The sequence below is a fragment of the Lampris incognitus genome, chromosome 5 (genome assembly GCF_029633865.1).
Source record: "Lampris incognitus isolate fLamInc1 chromosome 5, fLamInc1.hap2, whole genome shotgun sequence".
In the NCBI taxonomy this organism is placed as follows: domain Eukaryota; kingdom Metazoa; phylum Chordata; class Actinopteri; order Lampriformes; family Lampridae; genus Lampris; species Lampris incognitus.
This window is the reverse complement of record NC_079215.1, coordinates 25,701,297-25,721,568: the sequence shown is the minus strand read 5'-3', so window position 1 is coordinate 25,721,568 and position 20,272 is coordinate 25,701,297. Positions and strand designations below refer to the sequence as shown.

Sequence of the window (20,272 nt, the reverse complement as noted above, 5' to 3'; positions counted from 1 at the left end):
CATTACCCCTAATTGGGATACTGAGCTTATCAGAACAACAACTTAATTATGTTTCCAATGCATACCGTACCCCCCCCCCACACACACACATACACAGGATTAGTTTCATAATTTAATCAAGAGAACAGGCAACAGCTTCAGAGGAAATCGGTGGAGGGCACTGGAGAAGTGAAAGACAGAGAAAGATGAAAGAGAGGAACAAGAAAACATTCACGAGTTCTTGTACATGTCTGCATGTTATTTAAATCAAATCCTCACTCAAAATCCTTTCACTTGAGGGAAAATTCCAAATTCAGAAAAGCCAACTCCAGTCTGCTGCTATCAATTATACAAATCTCAATGTTTTATATAGAATAATTCTCTCTCTCTCTCTCTCTCTCTCTCTCTCTCTCTCTCTCTCTCTCTCTCTCTCTCTCTCTCTCTCTCTCTCTCTCTCTCTCTCTCTCTCTCTCTCTCTCACACACACACACAAATTCATTCTCTAAAGAGGAGGCTCACTTTTTTTCTGACGTTTGGACCTCTATTTGGACCCTGGAGATCTGTGTAGAAAGGTTTGGCTGAGCTCAGTAATGGTGCTCATTCTGCAGGTGTAGCTGCTCTGGAGTCTTGCATACACAGTGCAAATATATACATATACAGCCCATTTATTTTTATATATATATACACACACACACACACACACATACATACACACACACACACACACACACACACACACATATATATATATATATGTGTGTGTGTGTGTGTGTGTGTGTACATACAAATGTATACATATACAGTCCATTTATATATAGGCTTGTACTGTCTCATAAAGAATATACTTGACTCACTTGATTATTTTGCTCCTTATTTGTTGAGCACTTTCCCAACTGTGGAGTGTTGCTTTAAACAAAGCTTATATATATACATACACACACACACACACGCACACACGCACACACACACACACACACCTGTGATAACTACCTGTGCTCTGCAAGATATCTCGACTATCCGACGACTCGAAGCTCTGGCTTAGTTGCTGCGGTCCCTCTTTCTTTCCATTGAAGTGCTGCTGGGCCATGGCTGGGTTACCGAACCATGTCCCGCAAAGGAAATACAATTTATGGACTACATTCCCATTAGAGTGGTGCCAGGAAGTGGACAACACAGAAGAGACAACACCGAGATTGGTGTGGGTTGACAGGCAGAGGACACTGACCAGCAAAAACATTGCCGAGTGAGAACCTGGACCATGCAGCCGTTCCTGGACCTGCATGTGAACAGGTCCGGGGAGTGGGCAGTTTACAGCTGATGGTCTTCTCTGTTGACCAGATGATAGACCAAGGTCTGAAGTGGCTTATCTGAGTCAAACGGAGGCTGTGAACATAGACACAGTGATGGTCGTGTAGCATGTGAGCATTTTGTCAAATGGATGGATAATCAAAGCATATTGCACTTATTTCATAAATGTACTCACATTAAAAAGAATGGTTAGAACCTGAACATTTAATTTCTACTACTATGAGTATGAAGAATTAACTAAATGATAAAAGATATTCTATCAAACTGGTCAAACTTTAGCTAAAAACGTTACATATTTACCAAACCATCTCATCATATCGGGTACATTTTGCATACATAAATGCAAATGATCAAATGAAAAACCAATTTTCCTGTACTAATTCAAATTTCAGTGTGGTTAGTGTATAAAAAAGCCCAATAATGTAAACGACTTCAAATCAAAGGAACCCCTATATATATGGAAAAAAATTATTTACTTTTTTCAGTCACATTTACCCCTATGTTCATTGTTATATGGATACTTTATGTAACCCAGTATTTTTCCTTTCTTTTTTTCTCTTGACATTGACTCTTCGGTGAAGATGTGAAAATGACTGCGTTATCTACAGAGCTGTGCTGTCTGCGGGAAAATAGAAGTACGAGCTGCTTTGCATCATCACACAGTTTACAGTTTGACTTTTGTGCTTTTTGCAGAATGAAATGAAGTCGGGGGGGGGGAGGGGGGGATCTTGCGCTAAACGCGAAATTGATTCGATCGGACATCAGCGTCTTTTCTGCAATCCATTAGCCAAGCCTGGATCATTGAGGAAGTGTAGTTGTTGACGAAAGTCGACGACAACTGGTGATACCAGTCATCTCAAACGATATTACGGTCCTCCCGAGACATTTTCTAAGCAGGGCTTTCAACACAGATTTTAAAAACAGCGTCGTTACATAAAGCAAATACCAAATAAGGACGCCATGGCACTGTTGCATGAAGGGACGCGTAGCTGGTGGAGCGACTGATTTTCAAAGTTTCTCTTCCCTCTCTGGCAGATGGTATCAGCTGGGCTAGCTAGCCACGGCTACATAGCTTTTGTCAGCATCGCTGCTTGAACTTCTTGCCTGCGCTCTCGTCAGGTAATATTAGTAGCATATTCTCAGCAGTACATCTTTTTATTTTTTATTTTTTACAGCGCTCACATACATAGTACGTGGTTTAATTGTGTTGTGTTTCACACGCGTTCACTTACAGCCAAACTTCCTTGTTTTTCTGCCCCTCGGAGGCCAACACACTCGATGACATTGACATCTCTCAAAAGTAGGGCTTTACGTCACTGAAAAAGTCAGCATTGGGATTTTTTTGCGATTTTTTAAATGTAATGTTAAGGAATATGTAGAAGTTACCTAATTTCACCAGATATGTCTGGCTTTTTACTTTCAAAGCTCCATTTGCAAAAATATAATCATCCCAGCAATGACAAGGGTGATTTTAGAGTTAGACATAAGGCAGCTGTCCAAGAGCTCATTGAATCAGACTGAATTATATTTGTGTCGTGCGCTGGAATAATTTTCTTCAAGAGTAGTCATAATAAACAGACCTTCCAAGAGTTTGTTTTCTATTAATAAGAGTTTTAGTCTAACATGACTGATGGGTCCATTTTGCTTAACTTTGCATCATTGGCAGCGTGACACGTGCATATTGCAATGTCGATTCTGAAGTGATATATTGTTCTGCCCTATTCAGTAGCATTACTGAAGCTAACTCATGTAACACCAGAGGCTATCCGTTTCAGTAGTGCCTTTTCTCCTTCTGATTTCAGTTTGCTTTCTTTTTTCAAGGTTTAAAGTAGTGATGATGCACAGTGCAGGAGTGTCCCAGGAGCCATTGCAAGGTGCAGGTGAACGGGTAGAATTTGCACACATGTCGTCAAAAGAAACCCCCGGATCCACAGACGCCTCTGAGGTGGGGAGCCCACGCTCCGCCCCGAACTTTGACCTCCTCAACATGGTTGTGTCTTACAAGAAAATGGCACTTTATCTAGAGCCTGTTACAGATGCAGTGGAGTTGACTCGCTTCCTACTTGGGTATGTTTTCAGGTTCACAATGAGACTTCTCTTGAGCATCAGATGAAATATGTTTTTAATTTTCATCTTTGATCGTAAGAGCTAGAATAGTGATAGTATTTGTGGATGTGTGTGTGTGTGTATAAAAGTAAAGTTATGAAGATATCAGGGAAATTGATTTATTTTATTTTGAACATGTAAAAAAGAAAAAATAACAACAAAAACAACAATGATATCAGGAAAATTGAATAGTCAAGACCAATCACTAGACTTCACTTTCTACGTTTTCACTTCACATTTTCTATTCCCAGGTGGAGGATGCCTCTGTGCTCTCTGCTTGTCTGTATTCTCCTCAATATTTTCTTCTTCACTATCAATGAGGGTAAAATGCCGTAAGGCTCTTTAGACCACGGAATTATTTTATCATATTAAACCTATTGAATTATTTAGTTAACTTGACATGGCAGGTAACGCTCTTTCTTTTTGTCTCCTTGGCATTAGTGGGTTGTTTCTCAGTGTGTGTGCTGGGGGTGTTGGCACCTGCTGCCCTGGGTTACCTGCAGGACAGGTGTGGGAGCAGGGCCTCAGAGTCTGAGCTCCAGAGAAGCCGGTACCACACCATGCATCGCAGAGACCTGCAGACTGTACATCTCACCAAACAAGAGGCTATGCTGGAAGTCAAAGACCTGTAAGGGAGACACTTAAGTAGTTGGGGTTGGGTAGGGTCCAGGTGGGCTGGGATGAGGGGTAATTAAGGAGTTTGTACTTGTTTCTCATATATTCAGGACCTGGGTCAAATAGTAATTTGCAAATAAGACTGATTGTTTTCCTCTGGGGCGGCACAGTGACACAGTGGTTAGTTGGATTTGAGCTCCAGGGTGGTCCAACCTTGGGGGGTTGTCCCGGGTCGCCCTCTGTGTGGAGTTTGCATGTTCTCCCCGTGTCTGCGTCGGTTTTCTGCGGGCGCTCCGGTTTCCTCCCACAGTCCAAAGACGTGTAGGTCAGGTGAATCGGCCATGCTAAATTGTCCGTAGGTGTGAATGTGTGTGTGTGTGATAGTCTGGTGGCCTGTCCAGGGTGTCTCCCCGCCTGCCACCCAATGACTGCTGGGATAAGCTCTAGCATCCCCGCGACTCTGAGAGCAGGATAAGTGGTTTGGATAATAGATGGATGGATGGATGTTTTCCTCTGTGTAGATTATCAGATGGATAGGGTTTACCTCATTGGAAAATATGATAAAAGCCTGATGGTTAACTGTATGAAAAGTAAGCAGCCTTGTGGGCATAGATTAATAAGGCCATGTGTCCACTGAAGACCTTTTTTGCTAGTAAGCATTTGGATAGTGCTGGAAGGAGACTCTTGATAGTTGTTCCTATGCAAAACAGAAGTTTCATGAAAAAAGGAAAGATTTAATCATATTTGGTACAAAAATCTGAATAATAATATCAAAATAATAAATAAAATAATAATCAAAATGGGTGGCACAGTGGTTAGTGCTGTCACCTCACAGCAAGAAGGTCCTGGGTTCGAGCCCTGGGGTAGTCCAAGCTTGGGGGTCGTCCCGGGTCATCCTCTGTGCGGAGTTGGCACATTCTTACCGTGTCTGCGTGGGTTTCCTCCAGGTGCTCCAGTTTCCTCCCACAGTCCAAAGACATGCAGGTCAGGTGAATTGGCTGTACTAAATTGTCCCTAGGTGTGAACGTGTGTGTGTGTGTGTGTGTGTGTGTGTGTGTGTGTGTGTGTGTGTGTGTGTGTGTGGGGGGGGGGGGTGCTGTGATGGTCTGGCGGCCTGTCCAGGGTGTCTCCCCGCCTGCCCCCCAATGACTGCTGTGATAGGCTCCAGCATCCCTGCGACCCTGAGAGCAGGATAAGCAGTTTGGATAATGAATGAATGGGTGGATAGAATATCAATATAAATGGGTTTTCTGTCATTAACGCTATTTATTATTTCATTTTTGTTTGTCTTTGTGTAGCCTCTGCTCCACTTTACAAGTCTTTGGTGGACAGTTGACCTAACAAACAATCAAACAATACACACACAAAAAAACAACAACAATCTGTCTTCAATATTCACTCTCAGACCTCCAACCCCCTCCGAGCCAAACCAGGCAGCACTGATCAGGAGTGCAAACAACAGAGGATTGTTTTGCATTACATAATAGAGCCGAATTAGTGCCACTGTACAGTAATTCATACTCATTGATAAATGATGGTTAACCCTAAACTTATGCAAATTAAGGCAGTAAGAGCAAAATGTGTTGCAGTGCTCAGCATAGGAGTTTACACACCCTTTCCCTCCTTTAACCAAAACTTGTCGACAGCCAGTTCTTAGACCGGCTGCTCCTCTGCCTTATTTTACAATATGCATCGGACCTTCAATGAGGGTGTTGAGCCTTAACACTTAATAGTGGTTGTATGGAATAGATCTATAGCAGAGGAGAAAATCTGCTGTTACCTTTCTATGGTATATGTTGGAAAAGTGATTTAGAATACGTTCTATTATTGACATCTCTTCTGATCTGAGTTGACGATTTGCAAAATTTCTCCAAGTCTAGCCTCCTTAAATTACTATTACTGCATCTGATTCATTTTCAGAATACGCTCCACTATTATAACCTCTGTGTAAAATCAACACTGTAAATAAACTAAGCTGACTGTAGCTAACTTATCTCGGAGCAGATTCAAGCGTGCCTGTTGATGGTTTCTTCATTATGTGTCAAGTATGGCCTTTCACAAAGTTTATTCCATAAAAGGCACTTCTCTTTGTTAGATTTGGGTTTTTGTTAAAAGAATGAAAAATACATTGCCCTCTACTCGCTCATAACATAAATCTATTTCGCAATTTTCATCAACAATACTTTTTCACAATTCCTCTCTCCTTCAGTTCTGTCTTTTTACTAATCTAGCATTATCTAAAGTACATTGCATCAAAGCTGCCCCCCGTGACTTTCGGTTGGTTGTCAGAGCTCAGTGTCAGAGTACGTGGAGACTGTTGAGTACCGGTTAGTTGACTGCTGCGTCAATCACTGTATGCAATCGGTGAATTGGCTCCATACAGTAAACTCAACCCATCTGGTGCGCTTAAGTTAATTTAGATATGGGATGAACAGGTGCATTGTTAGAACCTTGCTGTGGGATGATGTATATGTGTGTACTGTCCTCAACAGGTTAAAGCAGTTAGATGGTATGCTGTCCTCTGCCTGCTTGTCTGCAGAATCTGTTTACAAAGTTCTATACTGGGACAATCAGTCCAAGTCATCAAGGTATGCACCTGCGTGTACACACACACACACACACACACGTGCACACAATCATGCATGAAGTCTTATCTAGTTTTCACTCACTCAGTGTATTGCACAGAGCTTATTAATCAGATACATGTTGGTCTTTGTGTGTCTCCATCTATTTGTGAATATGTGTGTGTGTGTGTGTGTGTGTGTGTGTGTGTGTGTGAGTGACCTTACTTTTTTATTGTCCCGGTCAAGGTTCTATGGGGTGGTGTTGATTATGGTGTGTCTACTGTACACCTGTCCAGTGGGGCTGGTGCTGGCCGTGCTCAATAGCATCCTCTTCTTATGGAACAGTGACTTCTGCAGAGGTTAGTTAATATCATGGTAATGTGGAGACTGGGCGATTTTTTTTTTTTGCATGATTTTTGTCCTTTTATTTTGCTAATTTAATGGTCTGCCTCCTCGAGAATTCAACTTGGTAAATAATTAACCTGTAAAGTGCAATTCAAAGCGTGCACAAATAGGAACTGGCTGTTGGAGTTCGGCCATTTGCATGTTTTTGTTGCACTGATTTCTGATGCGTCTTCACAATACAGGGCAGTGACTAAATTAGTGGTTGCTGTCCAGTCGATTGGTGCTGAAAAGCAATGTCAACTTTAATGCAATATTTGAGAAGCAATATTTGAGAACTAGACCAAAAACTGCGTGCAGTTGTGCACCCTGATCATTTAATAGCATAGTTATGTTATCCCCACCTATTTGTTCATTTGGAGAGTGCAAGCAGAGACATCCTTCTCTGATGCCGTCGAACTTTTTTTTTTCCAAATCGTGTCAGACAGCTGTTCAGCCTGTCTTTACAGCTTATTGCTTTGCAAAGATCTCAAGGTGATTTATTTTGTTTAATTGAGGAAAAGTAGCCTATAGGCTGTAATGTTTCAGTAAAATTAGATTTCCACATTGTTGCTCGTGCAAACTGGTAGTGTTAGAATCTTTTGCCGGTACTACCCGTTTGCAGCGACTGCAAATTACTTCATTTATGTTCTTCCGGTTGTATTAAGTTTAAAACCAAAACATTCCCAAAAAGGGGATCTTGTATTCTTTTCCGCAATGAGCTCTTCCATGTTTCTATGGGGGGGGGGGGCAGTAATAGCTGATTGTTGGGCTGACGGTGGCTGGTAGGAAAATATTGACATATTGCCCAACCCTCTTTTACCTCTTGTCACTTTTATTTGCACTGTTATGAGAATGTAAAGCTCTTGTTAAATATTGATTTGATTGTTCCTTGGTGGGCCCACCCAGTTCTTCTGGGCCTCCGGGAATTGTTCCACCTGGGTCATGTCGAGGCGTCAGAGAAGGAGACAGATTGCTCTGAACAGGACCGTGGCAGCCTGCTGGACAGGACCCCCACGCCGACTAGTTTGGAGGTGGGAGAAGTGTGTGTGTGTGTATGTGTGTGTTTGGGAGTGGGGGTGAGGGGGTATTAGATAGGTTGCTTGATGCACTTGATGCAGATGCTTTATAGAGCATAATGATGTACATTTAAACCAAACAGCACGATAAGCTGCTTATCTAGTTTATCCTGTACTCTCCCATACATGTATCATGATGTATATAATAAAGCTGGTGTGTGTGTGTGTGTGTGTGTGTGTGTGTGTGTGTGTGTGTGTTTGTGTCTGTGTCTGTGTCTGTGCGCGTGCATGCATGGGGGGATGGGGGTGGACTTTTTGCAGGATCTGTCTCCTGGCAGCGTGGAGGAGGCCGAGGAGGCAGAACCTGACGATGAGTTTAAAGATGCCATTGAGGTGCAGATTTCACCACATTTCTGTTACTTTGTTTCTATCACTCTTTTCTGCTCTTCTTACCCTCTTGCCCTTGCTTCACATATGCAAACATCTCGGTGACTAATACCAATGAAGTTTTCCCTGCTCCCCTTACCACTTTACTTAAAAAAGTGAATCTGATATGATATGAGTGAATCTAATATGTGGGACGAGATGTGGGACAAGAGACATCCAGGCAGCTGATTGTCTTATTGTCACAGATTAATGACTCCAAAGAAAGGAGGAGAGAGAGACACTTAACTTTGGTACTGTAGGAAAGGGATGCCAGTGAAATGCAGGTAGATAGGTGTGCACCTTTCTGGCCACGTTATCTGAAGGATGTTTTCCAAAAAAAAGAAAAGAAAAAAAGTCGACCTCTGTCCAATGTTTGTCAGCTTTTGACTTCATTCCTGTTCTTTCTTTGCCATCCTGTTGATCTCAGGAGAACTCTGTCTCCCTGCAGGTGAGTGTTTCCCCTCTCTGTTTAGCAGAACCTATGACATCGATGCCATAGAATGGACATTTGACAGGGTTATTAGAAATGTCGTTGATTAATTTCGTGTTAGTGTTCCCACCTTTGAGATATATTTCATGTATTGTTTTTCGATGTGTGTGTGTGTGTGTGTGTGTGTGTGTGTGTGTGTGTGTGTGTGTGTGTGTGTGTGTGTGTGTGTGTGTGTGTGTGTGTGTGTGTGTGTGTGTGTGTGTGTGTGTGTCCAGTCCTCAGTTCTGTAATATAGGAACTTTCAATCTGGTCTTTGGGGTGTGTGTGTGTGTGTGTGTGTGTGTGTGTGTGTGGGGTGTGTGTGTGGGGGGGGCAGTACTGTTTTTATTTATTTATTTATTTTTTTACATTCAACCAGGTAGTTCATTATGTTCACCTGTTGTGCCCGTTATTCCAGCCATCTAAGCAAGAGCTGTTTCCGGAATCGTTCCCTCATTCACTCATTTGCTACACATGAGACACTCAACTGGGATAACATATAGGGAGTAATAAATGGACGTTCTGGACACTACAAAAACTTTAATTTTGAGGCGTATTCTCATCTTTTAGTGTGGTATGTGAAAAAGAGTGCACAAGCAGAGCAGAGAAGAGCCGAAGCGTTACATTATGGAATTTTTAGTATAAAGTAGAGTACATACGTTGGAGCATTAGCGTGGGAAGTTGGGGGCTGGGGGGCTGCAGCTCCCCCTAGTGTCTTCATGGCTGTGTAATATCTTAGACCCAACAATATGCCTAACTTTTCCTAGCATACAAATGCAAAAAAAAGAAAACATACCTCTAATTTAAACAGTGGGCTAATGCTGTGTGGAATGTACATTTTTAATAATAAAATGAGTACACACTCCATTCTAAATCTGCTACACACGCACCTTACAAACAAAACAATGATGTCATACTGTAGCGACCGGGGGAGGCGGTCACTCTGACTGTCGGCGGTTCTGCGCTGGGGGAGCGCAATGGCGGATGGGACTGTTAGTGTTAGATTTAAAATGGTGTTTTAATGGTGTGGTGTTCATGTTGTGGTTATTCTTGTGTTGTTGTTTTATGGGTTTGACTCAGACTAAGTAGGAGACCGTTTACTGACTGACTGACTGACTGGGACTGATGTTGCCACTTGGAGCATGGGGGGGGGGGGCTCGTTACGTTGTTGTCCGTTCTGGCCGGTATGAATAAAAGAGCAACCCCGGGGGTCATGCGGTGTATGGGGCATGGGAGTTGCGATTAAAAAGAGATCTCTGCCTCTCGACTCATTCTTCCACGCCGGCTTGCCACCATACTTTCTGTTGCAGCTAGCAGCCCCCTACTTAAAACATCTTTCCACGCGCCTGTGTTGGAGGCTATATTTTCTGTTTCATTGTGGGAGTTTTTGAAGGCGCTATATAGTGACTAAATCTTACAGTTAGAATTTGGAAACTCAAACAAAATGAATGAAGGGGAATATGGTACGCTGTAGTATGACACTAGAGAGTGATTTTCAGACACAGCTCAGGTGAAACTTTAGACTTGGCACAACAGGTGAATGCAGTGAACCACCTGCCAGAATAGAAAAACAGCAGCAATGAGGAGGCTCATTGGACCGGACTGAGAGCCACTGCCATAATATACATGAAATGTTAAATGACACTGCTAGTGCATAACAGTGTTATCATATTTCATTCTTCTCCCTAACAAGGAGACCCCTTTGGCCATAGTGGTAAGTGGATTTTCACATTTCCATCCATTTGCTCATCCAACCATCCATTATATCATTCCTCTGTCAGCATGTTAAGGTTCCTTTTGGCATGGATTATATAATATTAATTGACAAAGAAATCTTGTTGTAAAAAAAGAAAAAAAAAAGAAGTGATGCATTATGTTACAGTCTTTTTGTCCAGTAATTCTTCTCTTCAAGTGTCATCTTCAGTGTTCGACTTTTTTGGAGTTGGTTATTGTTATGTGAAGGTTCTGCCCATATTATTTGTGTTGTTCATCTGGATGAAAAAAAGGCACACATCCACAGACAATGCTATGTTGAAAAGCTATGTACATATTACAAACGCGGTAAAGGGGGAAAAGGCTTAGCCTATTGCGTAATGTGTTTTTGTAGGGGAAAAAACGTTTGTTATGACCTTGCGTATTTTTTTTTCATCCCAAAAGCACCAATTGTTTGGCCATTTATTATTGTAATGGACCAATGGAAGTTATATGTGAATGCTTGTATAGAGTTGTGAATGCTGAGACTAGAGGTCCGGTCATTAGTGACGAGTGATGGATTATCAGTGATTATCGCCATTCCCAGGATTTGAAACTCAGGAACATGTCAGGATTTGGCTGGGAAAGCTTAACGAACATTGTCATAACTTGATGTATAGATACGTCTCTCGGCCTGCTCCGGCATGACCTCGTGTCTCCTGTCTCCCACAGGAGGATGACGAGGGGACTATGGGGACGCCAGACTATGACACCATCTCTGACAATGGCCTCCTGAGTCGCAATGAACCAATACGTAGTAAGGTGTCCAAGTTGACAGAGAAGCTACGCAAGCGCTACCCCACCACTAGCACAGGTCCGTCTACTCTCACTCCTCCACCTCCACCTTCTTCACTCCTTCACCCCAGTAATGATGTAGGGGAAAAGAAATAGATGTTAAGACCTTTTTTTTTTTCTTTTTTTTTTGGCAGCAAGAATGCACTGTATTAAACCATATCTTAGGGCGTCCGGTTAGTGTAGTGGTCTATTCCATTGCCTACCAACACGGGGATCGCCGGTTCGAATCCCCGCGTTACCTCCGGCTTGGTCGGGCGTCCCTACAGACACAGTTGGCCATGTCTGTGGGTGGGAAGCCGGATGTGGGTGTGTCTTGGTCGCTGCACTAGCGCCTCCTCTGGTTGGTCGGGGCAAATGTTTGGAGGGAGGGGGAACTGGGGGGAAAAGTGTGATGTGCTACGTCCCGCTGGCGAAACTCCTCACTGTCAGGCGAAAAGGAGTGGCTAGTGACTCCACATGTATTGGATGGGGCATGTGGTAGTCTGCAACCCTCCCCGGATTGACAGAGGGGGTGGAGCAGCGACCGGGACGGCTCAGAAGAGTGGGGTAATTGACCAAGTACAATTGGGGAGAAAAAGGGAGAAAAAAAAATCCCCCCCCCAAAAAAACATAGCTGTGTATGCAAATAAAATTCATGACACTGTTTATCTTTTCAATGATTAAAGGAAAGGCACACTGTTTAAAAGGTCTCAATTATTTAACACTGCAACATTTTGACCCAGGGTCTTCATCAGGCTATCATCAGGGTTTACCTGACGAAGACCCTGCTGTGGGTCAAGGCGTCAAAACGCCCTCTCCTTTTCTCATTGTTTAGCTTATTTTCTGTTGCACCTGTACCCAACTGGAAATGGATGTGCATACAAACCTGCCTTTTTCTACCGTTCATCTTTTCCTCACTCCATCTCATATCTTTTTGTCCCTAAAGGTAACTGTTCCAGTTGCAATGCTGTCTTCAATGTGCTGAAGAAACGGGTGAGAATGAAAACCAACTGCTAAAAAGCATCAAGACACATTTAAGCATCGGTGTTATTCCTTGGACAATATTCACGTCTGTCATATGTTTTGTTACGGCCCAAGTCTCAACATGATGTCTTGTCCTTTTTCAGAGGAGCTGCAGTAATTGTGGGAACAGCTTCTGTTCTCGGTGCTGTTCTTTCAAGGTCCTCAAGTCCTGCATGGGGGCAACAGGTGAGAGGCGAATGAGTCACGCCAATGTGGATTAGTCTCATGTTTTACATGTGCAACAGATGAAATGACACGATGATTACATGATGATACGCCCATGTTATTTTGTCCTTCCACTCTTCCTCCATTTTTTAGTTAATTGAAATCTATAGCTGGGCGTCTGGGTGGCATGGCGGTCTGTTCCATTGCCTACCAACTCGGGGATCTGCGGTTCAAATCCCCGTGTTACCTCTGGCTTGGTCGGGCGTCCCTACAGACACAATTGACCGTGTCTGCGGGTGGGAAGCCGGATGTGGGTATGTGTCCTGGTCGCTGCACTAGTGCCTCCTCTGGTGGGTCGGGGCACCTGTTCAGGGGGGAGGGGGAACTTGGGGGAATAACGTGATCCTCCCACACGCTATGTCCCACTGGTGAAACTCCTCACTGTCAGGTGAAAAGAAGCGACTGGCAACTCCACATGTATCGGAGGAGACGTGTGGTAGTCTGCAACCCTCTGCGGCTTGGCAGAGGGGGTGGAGCAGCCACCAGGACGAGTCGGCAGAGTGGGGTAATTGGCCGGATAGGGGAAAACCCCCACCAAAAAAAACAACAACCTATAGCTGTGACCTTTGTCTTTCTCGTCCCTTCAGCTCCAGAGGCCCAGAGAGAGACCGTATTTGTCTGCGGTGTCTGTAACTCCTCCCTCAACAAGTTATTATGAAAAAAGTCATTGTAAGAGAATACCTGTCAGTCCTCTCTCCGGTGGTCCGCTCAGTGACATCCACTGTTTTCCCTTCACTAGCCTGCTGTCGATGCCTTTCCAAGTTAAGGCACATATATGTGAAGATGGAGCCCCTTCCTTCAGATTCCCTGTTTTGATTGCATCCCTCTTTGGCTTTTTTTCCATCAGGGAATTACTTTCCTGTGCTACGTTACTGTATCGTGTTCTCATATCCTTTACCTCAAGGCGTAATGGGGATCTTCAGAGTTGGATGTGGGAAAGGGGGGCATATTAGCAGTTCTGGCATCCCAGGAACTTGAAACTATAGATGAATGATACTGATACAAAGCAATGTTTTAGGACCTTGGCATTTCCCCTCGCTGGGCAGAGGAAGACAGCATAGTTTTAGTACTGAAGGGCGTTAAGTTGGGTAAATAAGCCTATGGTTCTGGAATGTTGTGCTTTTACATGCTTTGCTCATCCACTTACATGAGTTAAGAACTGATCTGTGTGTCGCATTTAAGTTATTTGATGGTAACAAGGCTATTTTATTTAAAAGCATTTCTGTGGGAGTATCATAACCCCCCCAAAAAAAAAGATCAGGGGGGGTGTGTTTTTATGCCAATTCGGACACAAATGATTGTAGTTGCTTGCTTTTAATTTAATCATATAAACATGTTAATGTAAAATGGTCCTATATGTATCTGTTGTATTTAATTTAAACCCCTGTAAATTCTCTGTAGCTTGCTCACTATGGATGATATATGCTATCAATGAATAATAAATTGTAATTATTTGAATATAAGAAATCCAGTTTAACTCATACTTGAAAAATAGGTGAGCTGATTTAGCTTCATCTCCCCAAATAATACAGAAAATTGTAGTGATTCTTTAATAATGACTCAAAGCTCATTATGAGAGGTTGGTGGCATACTATATTCTAACGAAAGATGTAACCTAAATGATGTCCCATCACCTTCCTTTAGATGACATCGGCAGCGAAACTTAAAATCCACACTCTCTAGTGGTCATGTTCCCATGTGAGAAGAGTCTCCATTCATGTCTCTACCAATTTTCAAAGAATGATTACAAATCTGTACCAGTATAATTGCTAGTATAGCATGTTTTTTTTGTGGGGAATATATACAGCAATTGACTGAAATATTAAATAAAAATCACAAACTATATAAAGTTTATGTTGCAATAACCTGGAGATAATCAGAGTCAATCAAGGTATAGTCAAATGGCATTGCTGCCTTGATACTGCAGTGTAACCTTCGATATTTAATTTCCCCCATAAAATCCCCTATGGAAAATTCAAGCCATTTCACATCACCAAATGGTGATGATCACTCTCCCTGACCATTGTTGATTTTGAAGTGAACTTTGATAATCAGAGTCAGAAAACTTTATTCACCAACTGCAGATGTAATGGAATTTGGTCTTGGAGCAGGTATCAACATACATATAATAAAGGTATGGAGGGAAACTATAAAAAGAATAAAATACAAGATAAATACGATATACAATATAGTGCAATATACAATGCAGTGCAAATATGCAGAGAAGATGACAGATAAAAGCTATGCACTGCGAGTCATGTGCTAAGAGTTGTGTGCAGACATGATGATAAACACGAGTAAGTGGGGCCAAGTACTTCTGGAGAGAAGCAAAGCAACTCTCACTCAGCATCTACCGGCACTGTTCAGCACAGGAAGTGCAGAATGACTCTATGGAGAGCAGCCCCCAAAACTGCCATTCACAGCAGTCAATATATTTATCATTACTATCCATGTAATTGTGAAATGACATACATTCCTATAAATCGCTGCACTACTCAGAGGTATAGCCATTCCCCATTAATTTGTGTAAAAAAGAGAACAATTTCCCTGTTTTTGCTAATAGATTTAAATGAGTTTGAGGACATACAGTGTCGTGTAACCTGTGGCATTGGATTGATTGTTCCATCCCTCCATGATCCAAACCGGATATCCTGCTGTCAGGGTCGCGGGGATGCTGGAGCCTATCCCAGCAGTCATTGGGCGGCAGGCAGGGAGACACCCTGGACAGGCCGCCAGGCCATCACAGGGCTCACACACGCACACACACGAAATTGCTATATTATCAAATCAATCAAATTGTAAAGTCCACTATTTTAATGATCATAATGTTGGCAATTGGTGATGAAATTATGCCCAACGTCTAAGAATTATATCGATATTGATTGGTACCCTATTGTGTCCAATTGATATAATTCCTAGCCGATTCGAGCTAATGGCTAGTTGGGCCATTGCTGTCGATTAATTTAAAATTTTCTTTGAATTGGAGTTATATAAAGTCCAATTAATACAATCTGAAAATACAGGAGAGTCTTATTATATTAGCAGAGTGACTGCATGGTTGTAAACGTTATATTAATATTCATGAGCATCACAACCAATCAGCTTCAGGTAGCTGTGACGCTAGCGCTACCACACCTGAAACAGCTTTCACATGAGGCAGTTATTGGTCAGGCTGACAAAAGAAAGAAAGAAAGAAAGAAAGAATACCAGTTACTTAGTTGTAATGATCGCCAAGAGGAAATTTATGTGGGGACATTTTTTATTTTTGTAGCGAACAATTTGGGCATTTTAGCCCAACAGACTCCAAGTCATTCTGAGAGAATGTGCAACCCCCTCTGACTCACCGATGCCTAGCGGCAAAGGCTATAATTGCAGCCTCAGTGTAAACCTATGGGAGAAAATTGGCTATAGCTCCTGGATAGGCCCCGGCCTACAAATGGCTTGCACGTCCATGGCCCCACCCTTGGCGTCAGTTTTCTCCGCCTCCACCCCCCCCTCCCCCGGCTGATCCCCCCTCCCTCCCCCTGCCTCCAGTCCTTCAATCCGGCGCGCTGCTAAAACCGTTTCGCAGGGACTCGTCCCTATACGGTCACGGATGGCAACATGGCGACGGAGGTGAGAATTTATCTTATTATTTAATGTCTTGCATATGTTGGCGCGTCGTTGATAATCAGCAAGCAAAACAACAAAAAACAAAACAAAAAACAACCCCACTATCTTCTGAATAATGCCAGAGCATGTCGATGGAAACGGGGCGTTTAGGCTTTACGAGGTGAAATTGTGCAACACAGAATCAGTTGCAGATTCAGGGCGACCCTCACCCCATCCCCGTATTCGCATTTGTGCTATTTTGACCGCAAAAGAGATAAAAGGCTGTACTTCATAAAAAACAAAAAAACAAAACAAAACAAATGGGTCAGAAAGAGCGGATCATCGTGCAACACTCGCGATGTCAAGCTGTTTTCAGAAAACCTCTCTCTCGTCCACTGAGTCGCTCCCCTAATCCCGTGGCAGGACACACACACTGCGTTAGCCAGTCATTCAGCACCACGGACAGCGACCGATCCGCCTCGTGGCCCCCCTCACCCGGAATTCTGGATAAATATGGAAAAAAAAAGGTCACATGATTATCAAAAAGGGACACTCATCCCACTTCTGGCTTGGCTGCCGTTCAAAAAAAAAAGAAAAAAAAGGGCCTACACTCCGATTTTATTTTGACGTATTGATTTGTTGTGAGAGCTTTGTTTTGTCACATCTCCCTCCAGGTCTACTTTCCTGTTGTCTGTGTGTCTGAGAGAGAGAGGGAGGGAGGGAGGGAGGACGTGTGTATGGGTAGGATAGTGTATCCAGTGCTGGGCTCAGATCCAACAGGCAACAAGGCAGAAATGAGTCCTGACAGCCAGCCAGAGTGATTGATCACATGCTGTCTGCTTCTCCTCTATCATCCTTTATCAATAGAGACGACAAGATCAGCTGTTTGTTTGTACACATTACTACTGGACAGAAGCAGATAGGAGGGGGGTATAGGTTTTGCTTAAGCCTCACTGATGATATACTAATTTTTTTTTATCATTGTATTTGTGTGTTTGTGTGGATGTGTACATGCGAAACTGTCTGTCTTAGTTCCATAATCTGCAGGAGCTGAGGCACAGTGCCTCATTGGCCAACAAGGTCTTCATCCAAAGAGACTACAGCGAGGGGACCACCTGCAGGTTTCAGACCAAGTTCCCATCTGAACTAGAAAGCAGAGTAAGGAGAGGGGTGGGTGCAGATGGGTAGGTGGGTAGGTGTGGGCATTTCCTGTAAACCTTCCCCAATTAAATTGGTTATTTTGGTCTTTGTCCATATGTATGCACATGTGGATACTTATTATTATTATTATTATTATTATTATTTTTTAGTTTTGTTGACCCAGGAGAGATCAGATCTCAAAGCACTGCAATGTTGAATACTGTGCCCCGCCCTCAACCATGCACAACTGTGTGTTTTTTAGATTGAGCGTACACTGTTTGAGGACACCGTGAAGACCCTGAATAACTACTATGCAGAGGCAGAGAAGATCGGGGGCCAGTCCTATCTGGAGGGATGTCTGGCCTGTGCTACTGCCTACCTCATCTTCCTCTGCATGGAGACATGCTACGAGAAGGTCAGACCAGCAACCCCACGCTACCACTTATGTAGCGCTCCTAAACAAGGATTAACATTTCTCTGAGCAACTAGGTGAAGCCTTTTTGTTTTTTTTCTAATTTCTCTGATAACATCTATGCGCTAGGTATTGAAGAAGATAGCCAGGTACATTCAGGAGCAGAACGAGAAGATCTATGCACCCAGGGGTCTGCTCATCACAGACCCCATTGAGAGGGGAATGCGAGTCGTATCCTTACGCTTTGGCATGCCCTTGTTTGTGTGCATTTGGCAACTCACTTCTGATATGTATAGAGTCGAGCCAATTCAAACTATTCGCCAAGGCTTGAATGCAGTCTTATGGTTTTTATTTGATTATTTCTCTATGTCTGGCAGATTTCTATTGCCAAACTACAGAGGTCAGTAAATCAATGACGGCTGGACGAAATTACCTGGAAATACCTTTAATGGCTCATTCTGACTTGTCACAATTTCATTCAGGCAAGTGAAAATGTAATTTTGACAAGTTGAAATGTAAGTGACTCATAGGCTTGAGTGATTGAATATTGATGCGGTTTTCGACAGTCCCTTTGCCTACCTTTGCTGTACTCCATGCTTTGTGTTTGGTCCCTAACTCTGATCGGGTCAGATTGAGATTTCCATCTATGAGGACCGCGGATCCAGTGGCTCCAGCTCAGGCAGCAGCTCTACATCTGGTAGCACAGCTCGATGACCGGATGCTTCGTCCGTCGCAGCCCCCCCCCCCGATTACCCACCCCCCCACCCCTGGAAGTCCAACTGAGAAACTAGGACAGTGACGCTCCTCTTCCGACACAGATCACACATCCACGGGCCATGTTCACATAAAGGATATTGCTAGAGAGAGACACAGACAGACAGACAGAAAGACAGACAGACAGACAGAGAGTGAGTGAGTGAGTGAGTGAGTGAGTGAGTGAGTGAGTGAGTGAGAGAGAGAGAGGCTTGCTGCTCCTCATTTTAGCCAGCATAGCATGCCTGAAAGTGAGCTGCAGTCACTGAGAGAGAGAAACGTTGCAGGATGTCCCCCATTCTGTTTATCTCAACAACAACAAAAACACAATTAGCGATAGCTTACTTGTACACCTTGTGGGAACATGCTGTTAATTGCCTTCAACTCCTCAAAAATAGCCGCAGGTTTCATAGTGGTCCAAAGGAAGACGAAGCTGGAGAGAAGAATAAAGTACTGTAACAGGAGTGAAGGAAAAAAAACAAAAACAAAAAACAACCCTGCGCCTGACCAAACCTCATACCTCAGCAACCACAGCTCCATCACACGGGACTGAACCACCAGGACCACACTTTGACCATATGCAACCCACAGCTACCCCTTCTAAGGCTAATGTATTGATTGATTGATTGATTGATTGATCTCCCAAGTTCAAATTTGACCGATATGGGTTTTAAGACTTAGCACTTGCAGAAGCATGGTGTGCAACAGTTTAAGGAGAATAGTACACGTTTTTTTGTCTATGCAGAACATTGAAGCCTGGACAAACAAGAGCAAAGCATCTTCCCACCTCTGCTGAGATATAAACCAGGAGCTGTCGGTAGCAGATGAATGTAACTTAGCCCGTCCATGTACTTATTGTAGCAGATCTGTAGTATTCCTAACACACAGCTTGTATTTCAATCATCACACACGCACGCACGCACGCACGCACGCACGCACACACACACACGGATGCACGCACACATGTATGTGCACACACGCACGCACGCACGCATGCACACAAATATACACATACACACACGCACGCACAACTGACACACTAATATCTTGGTTTCACTGAGTGGGGCCAACTCTTCCTTAATGTTGATTATGCAAATGTGAACTGTACAGTTAGTGTAGCAGTCAGTAAGAGGAGAATGAGTCAGAAGTCTTCCTTTATTTCATCTCTTTCCTTTTTTTTTTGGTGTCCAAACCTCCAAAGAACCATAACTGCCAAAATTGCCCCTCAAATGTGAACGTTTATTTTATTTTTATGACATACTGTATATGTGCAAAAAGTAACAAACTTTAATACAGCTAGTTGGTACACATGATGAGGATGAATAAAGCTTCACCATGGCAACCCGAAGCGCGTGTTTATCACTCCACGATATCACAGCCATCATTCTCACTGGGCTTATTAGACAACACACAAACTCCATTCCTGGATCATTGAGTTTATTGATTAATTACAGTAAGGAATATCAACTCTGTGGTATTTCTTATATAATTAACACATTTGCATGCGTAGCCCCTTATGGCCCTCATGCTGTACGAGCGATCATGTGATACAGTAAAGTAGATGTGCAAGACTGTCTAATTATTATTATACATATTAGGGATAATAAAACAATATGGAGTTGAAGGGTTTGGTTCAAAAAGAAAAACACCTTACAGATTTTATCTTAACTAGAAACTTTGCTGTTTTCTTTATGACGTCCCTTTTTCAGACAAAGCAGTAATTTGGAGCACGGCC

At 43.1% G+C, this 20,272-nt stretch overlaps 2 protein-coding genes across 2 annotated transcripts; both read left to right on the top strand.

Annotated features, from left to right (window-relative positions):
- The first annotated feature begins 2,158 nt into the window (after positions 1 to 2,158).
- On the top strand, positions 2,159 to 14,090 carry zfyve27 (zinc finger, FYVE domain containing 27). The gene is made up of 12 exons (XM_056279994.1): positions 2,159 to 2,406; positions 3,109 to 3,354; positions 3,645 to 3,715; positions 3,835 to 4,021; positions 6,501 to 6,596; positions 6,819 to 6,931; positions 7,863 to 7,987; positions 8,294 to 8,365; positions 11,292 to 11,433; positions 12,340 to 12,386; positions 12,521 to 12,602; positions 13,229 to 14,090. Exons 2-12 carry the CDS (start codon positions 3,122 to 3,124, stop codon positions 13,297 to 13,299), a joined length of 1,239 nt encoding a protein of 412 aa, XP_056135969.1. The 5' UTR covers positions 2,159 to 2,406; positions 3,109 to 3,121; the 3' UTR covers positions 13,300 to 14,090.
- Positions 14,091 to 16,235: 2,145 nt separating this feature from the next.
- Positions 16,236 to 18,498, top strand: golga7ba (golgin A7 family, member Ba). The gene is made up of 5 exons (XM_056280913.1): positions 16,236 to 16,256; positions 17,265 to 17,390; positions 17,635 to 17,787; positions 17,914 to 18,015; positions 18,415 to 18,498. Exons 1-5 carry the CDS (start codon positions 16,245 to 16,247, stop codon positions 18,496 to 18,498), a joined length of 477 nt encoding a protein of 158 aa, XP_056136888.1. The 5' UTR covers positions 16,236 to 16,244.
- Positions 18,499 to 20,272: the final 1,774 nt, after the last annotated feature.

Bases quoted from the DNA above. Each gene is read 5' to 3' on its own strand.
- zfyve27 (XM_056279994.1), top strand. From the start codon at position 3,122: ATGATGCACAGTGCAGGAGTGTCCCAGGAGCCATTGCAAGGTGCAGGT. The intron at 3,355-3,644 runs GTATGTTTTCAG...TTCTATTCCCAG, and splicing joins TTGACTCGCTTCCTACTTGG to GTGGAGGATGCCTCTGTGCT. The intron at 8,366-11,291 runs GTGCAGATTTCA...TGTCTCCCACAG, and splicing joins AGTTTAAAGATGCCATTGAG to GAGGATGACGAGGGGACTAT.
- golga7ba (XM_056280913.1), top strand. The intron at 17,788-17,913 runs GTCAGACCAGCA...TCTATGCGCTAG, and splicing joins TGGAGACATGCTACGAGAAG to GTATTGAAGAAGATAGCCAG. The intron at 18,016-18,414 runs GTATCCTTACGC...TGATCGGGTCAG, and splicing joins TTGAGAGGGGAATGCGAGTC to ATTGAGATTTCCATCTATGA.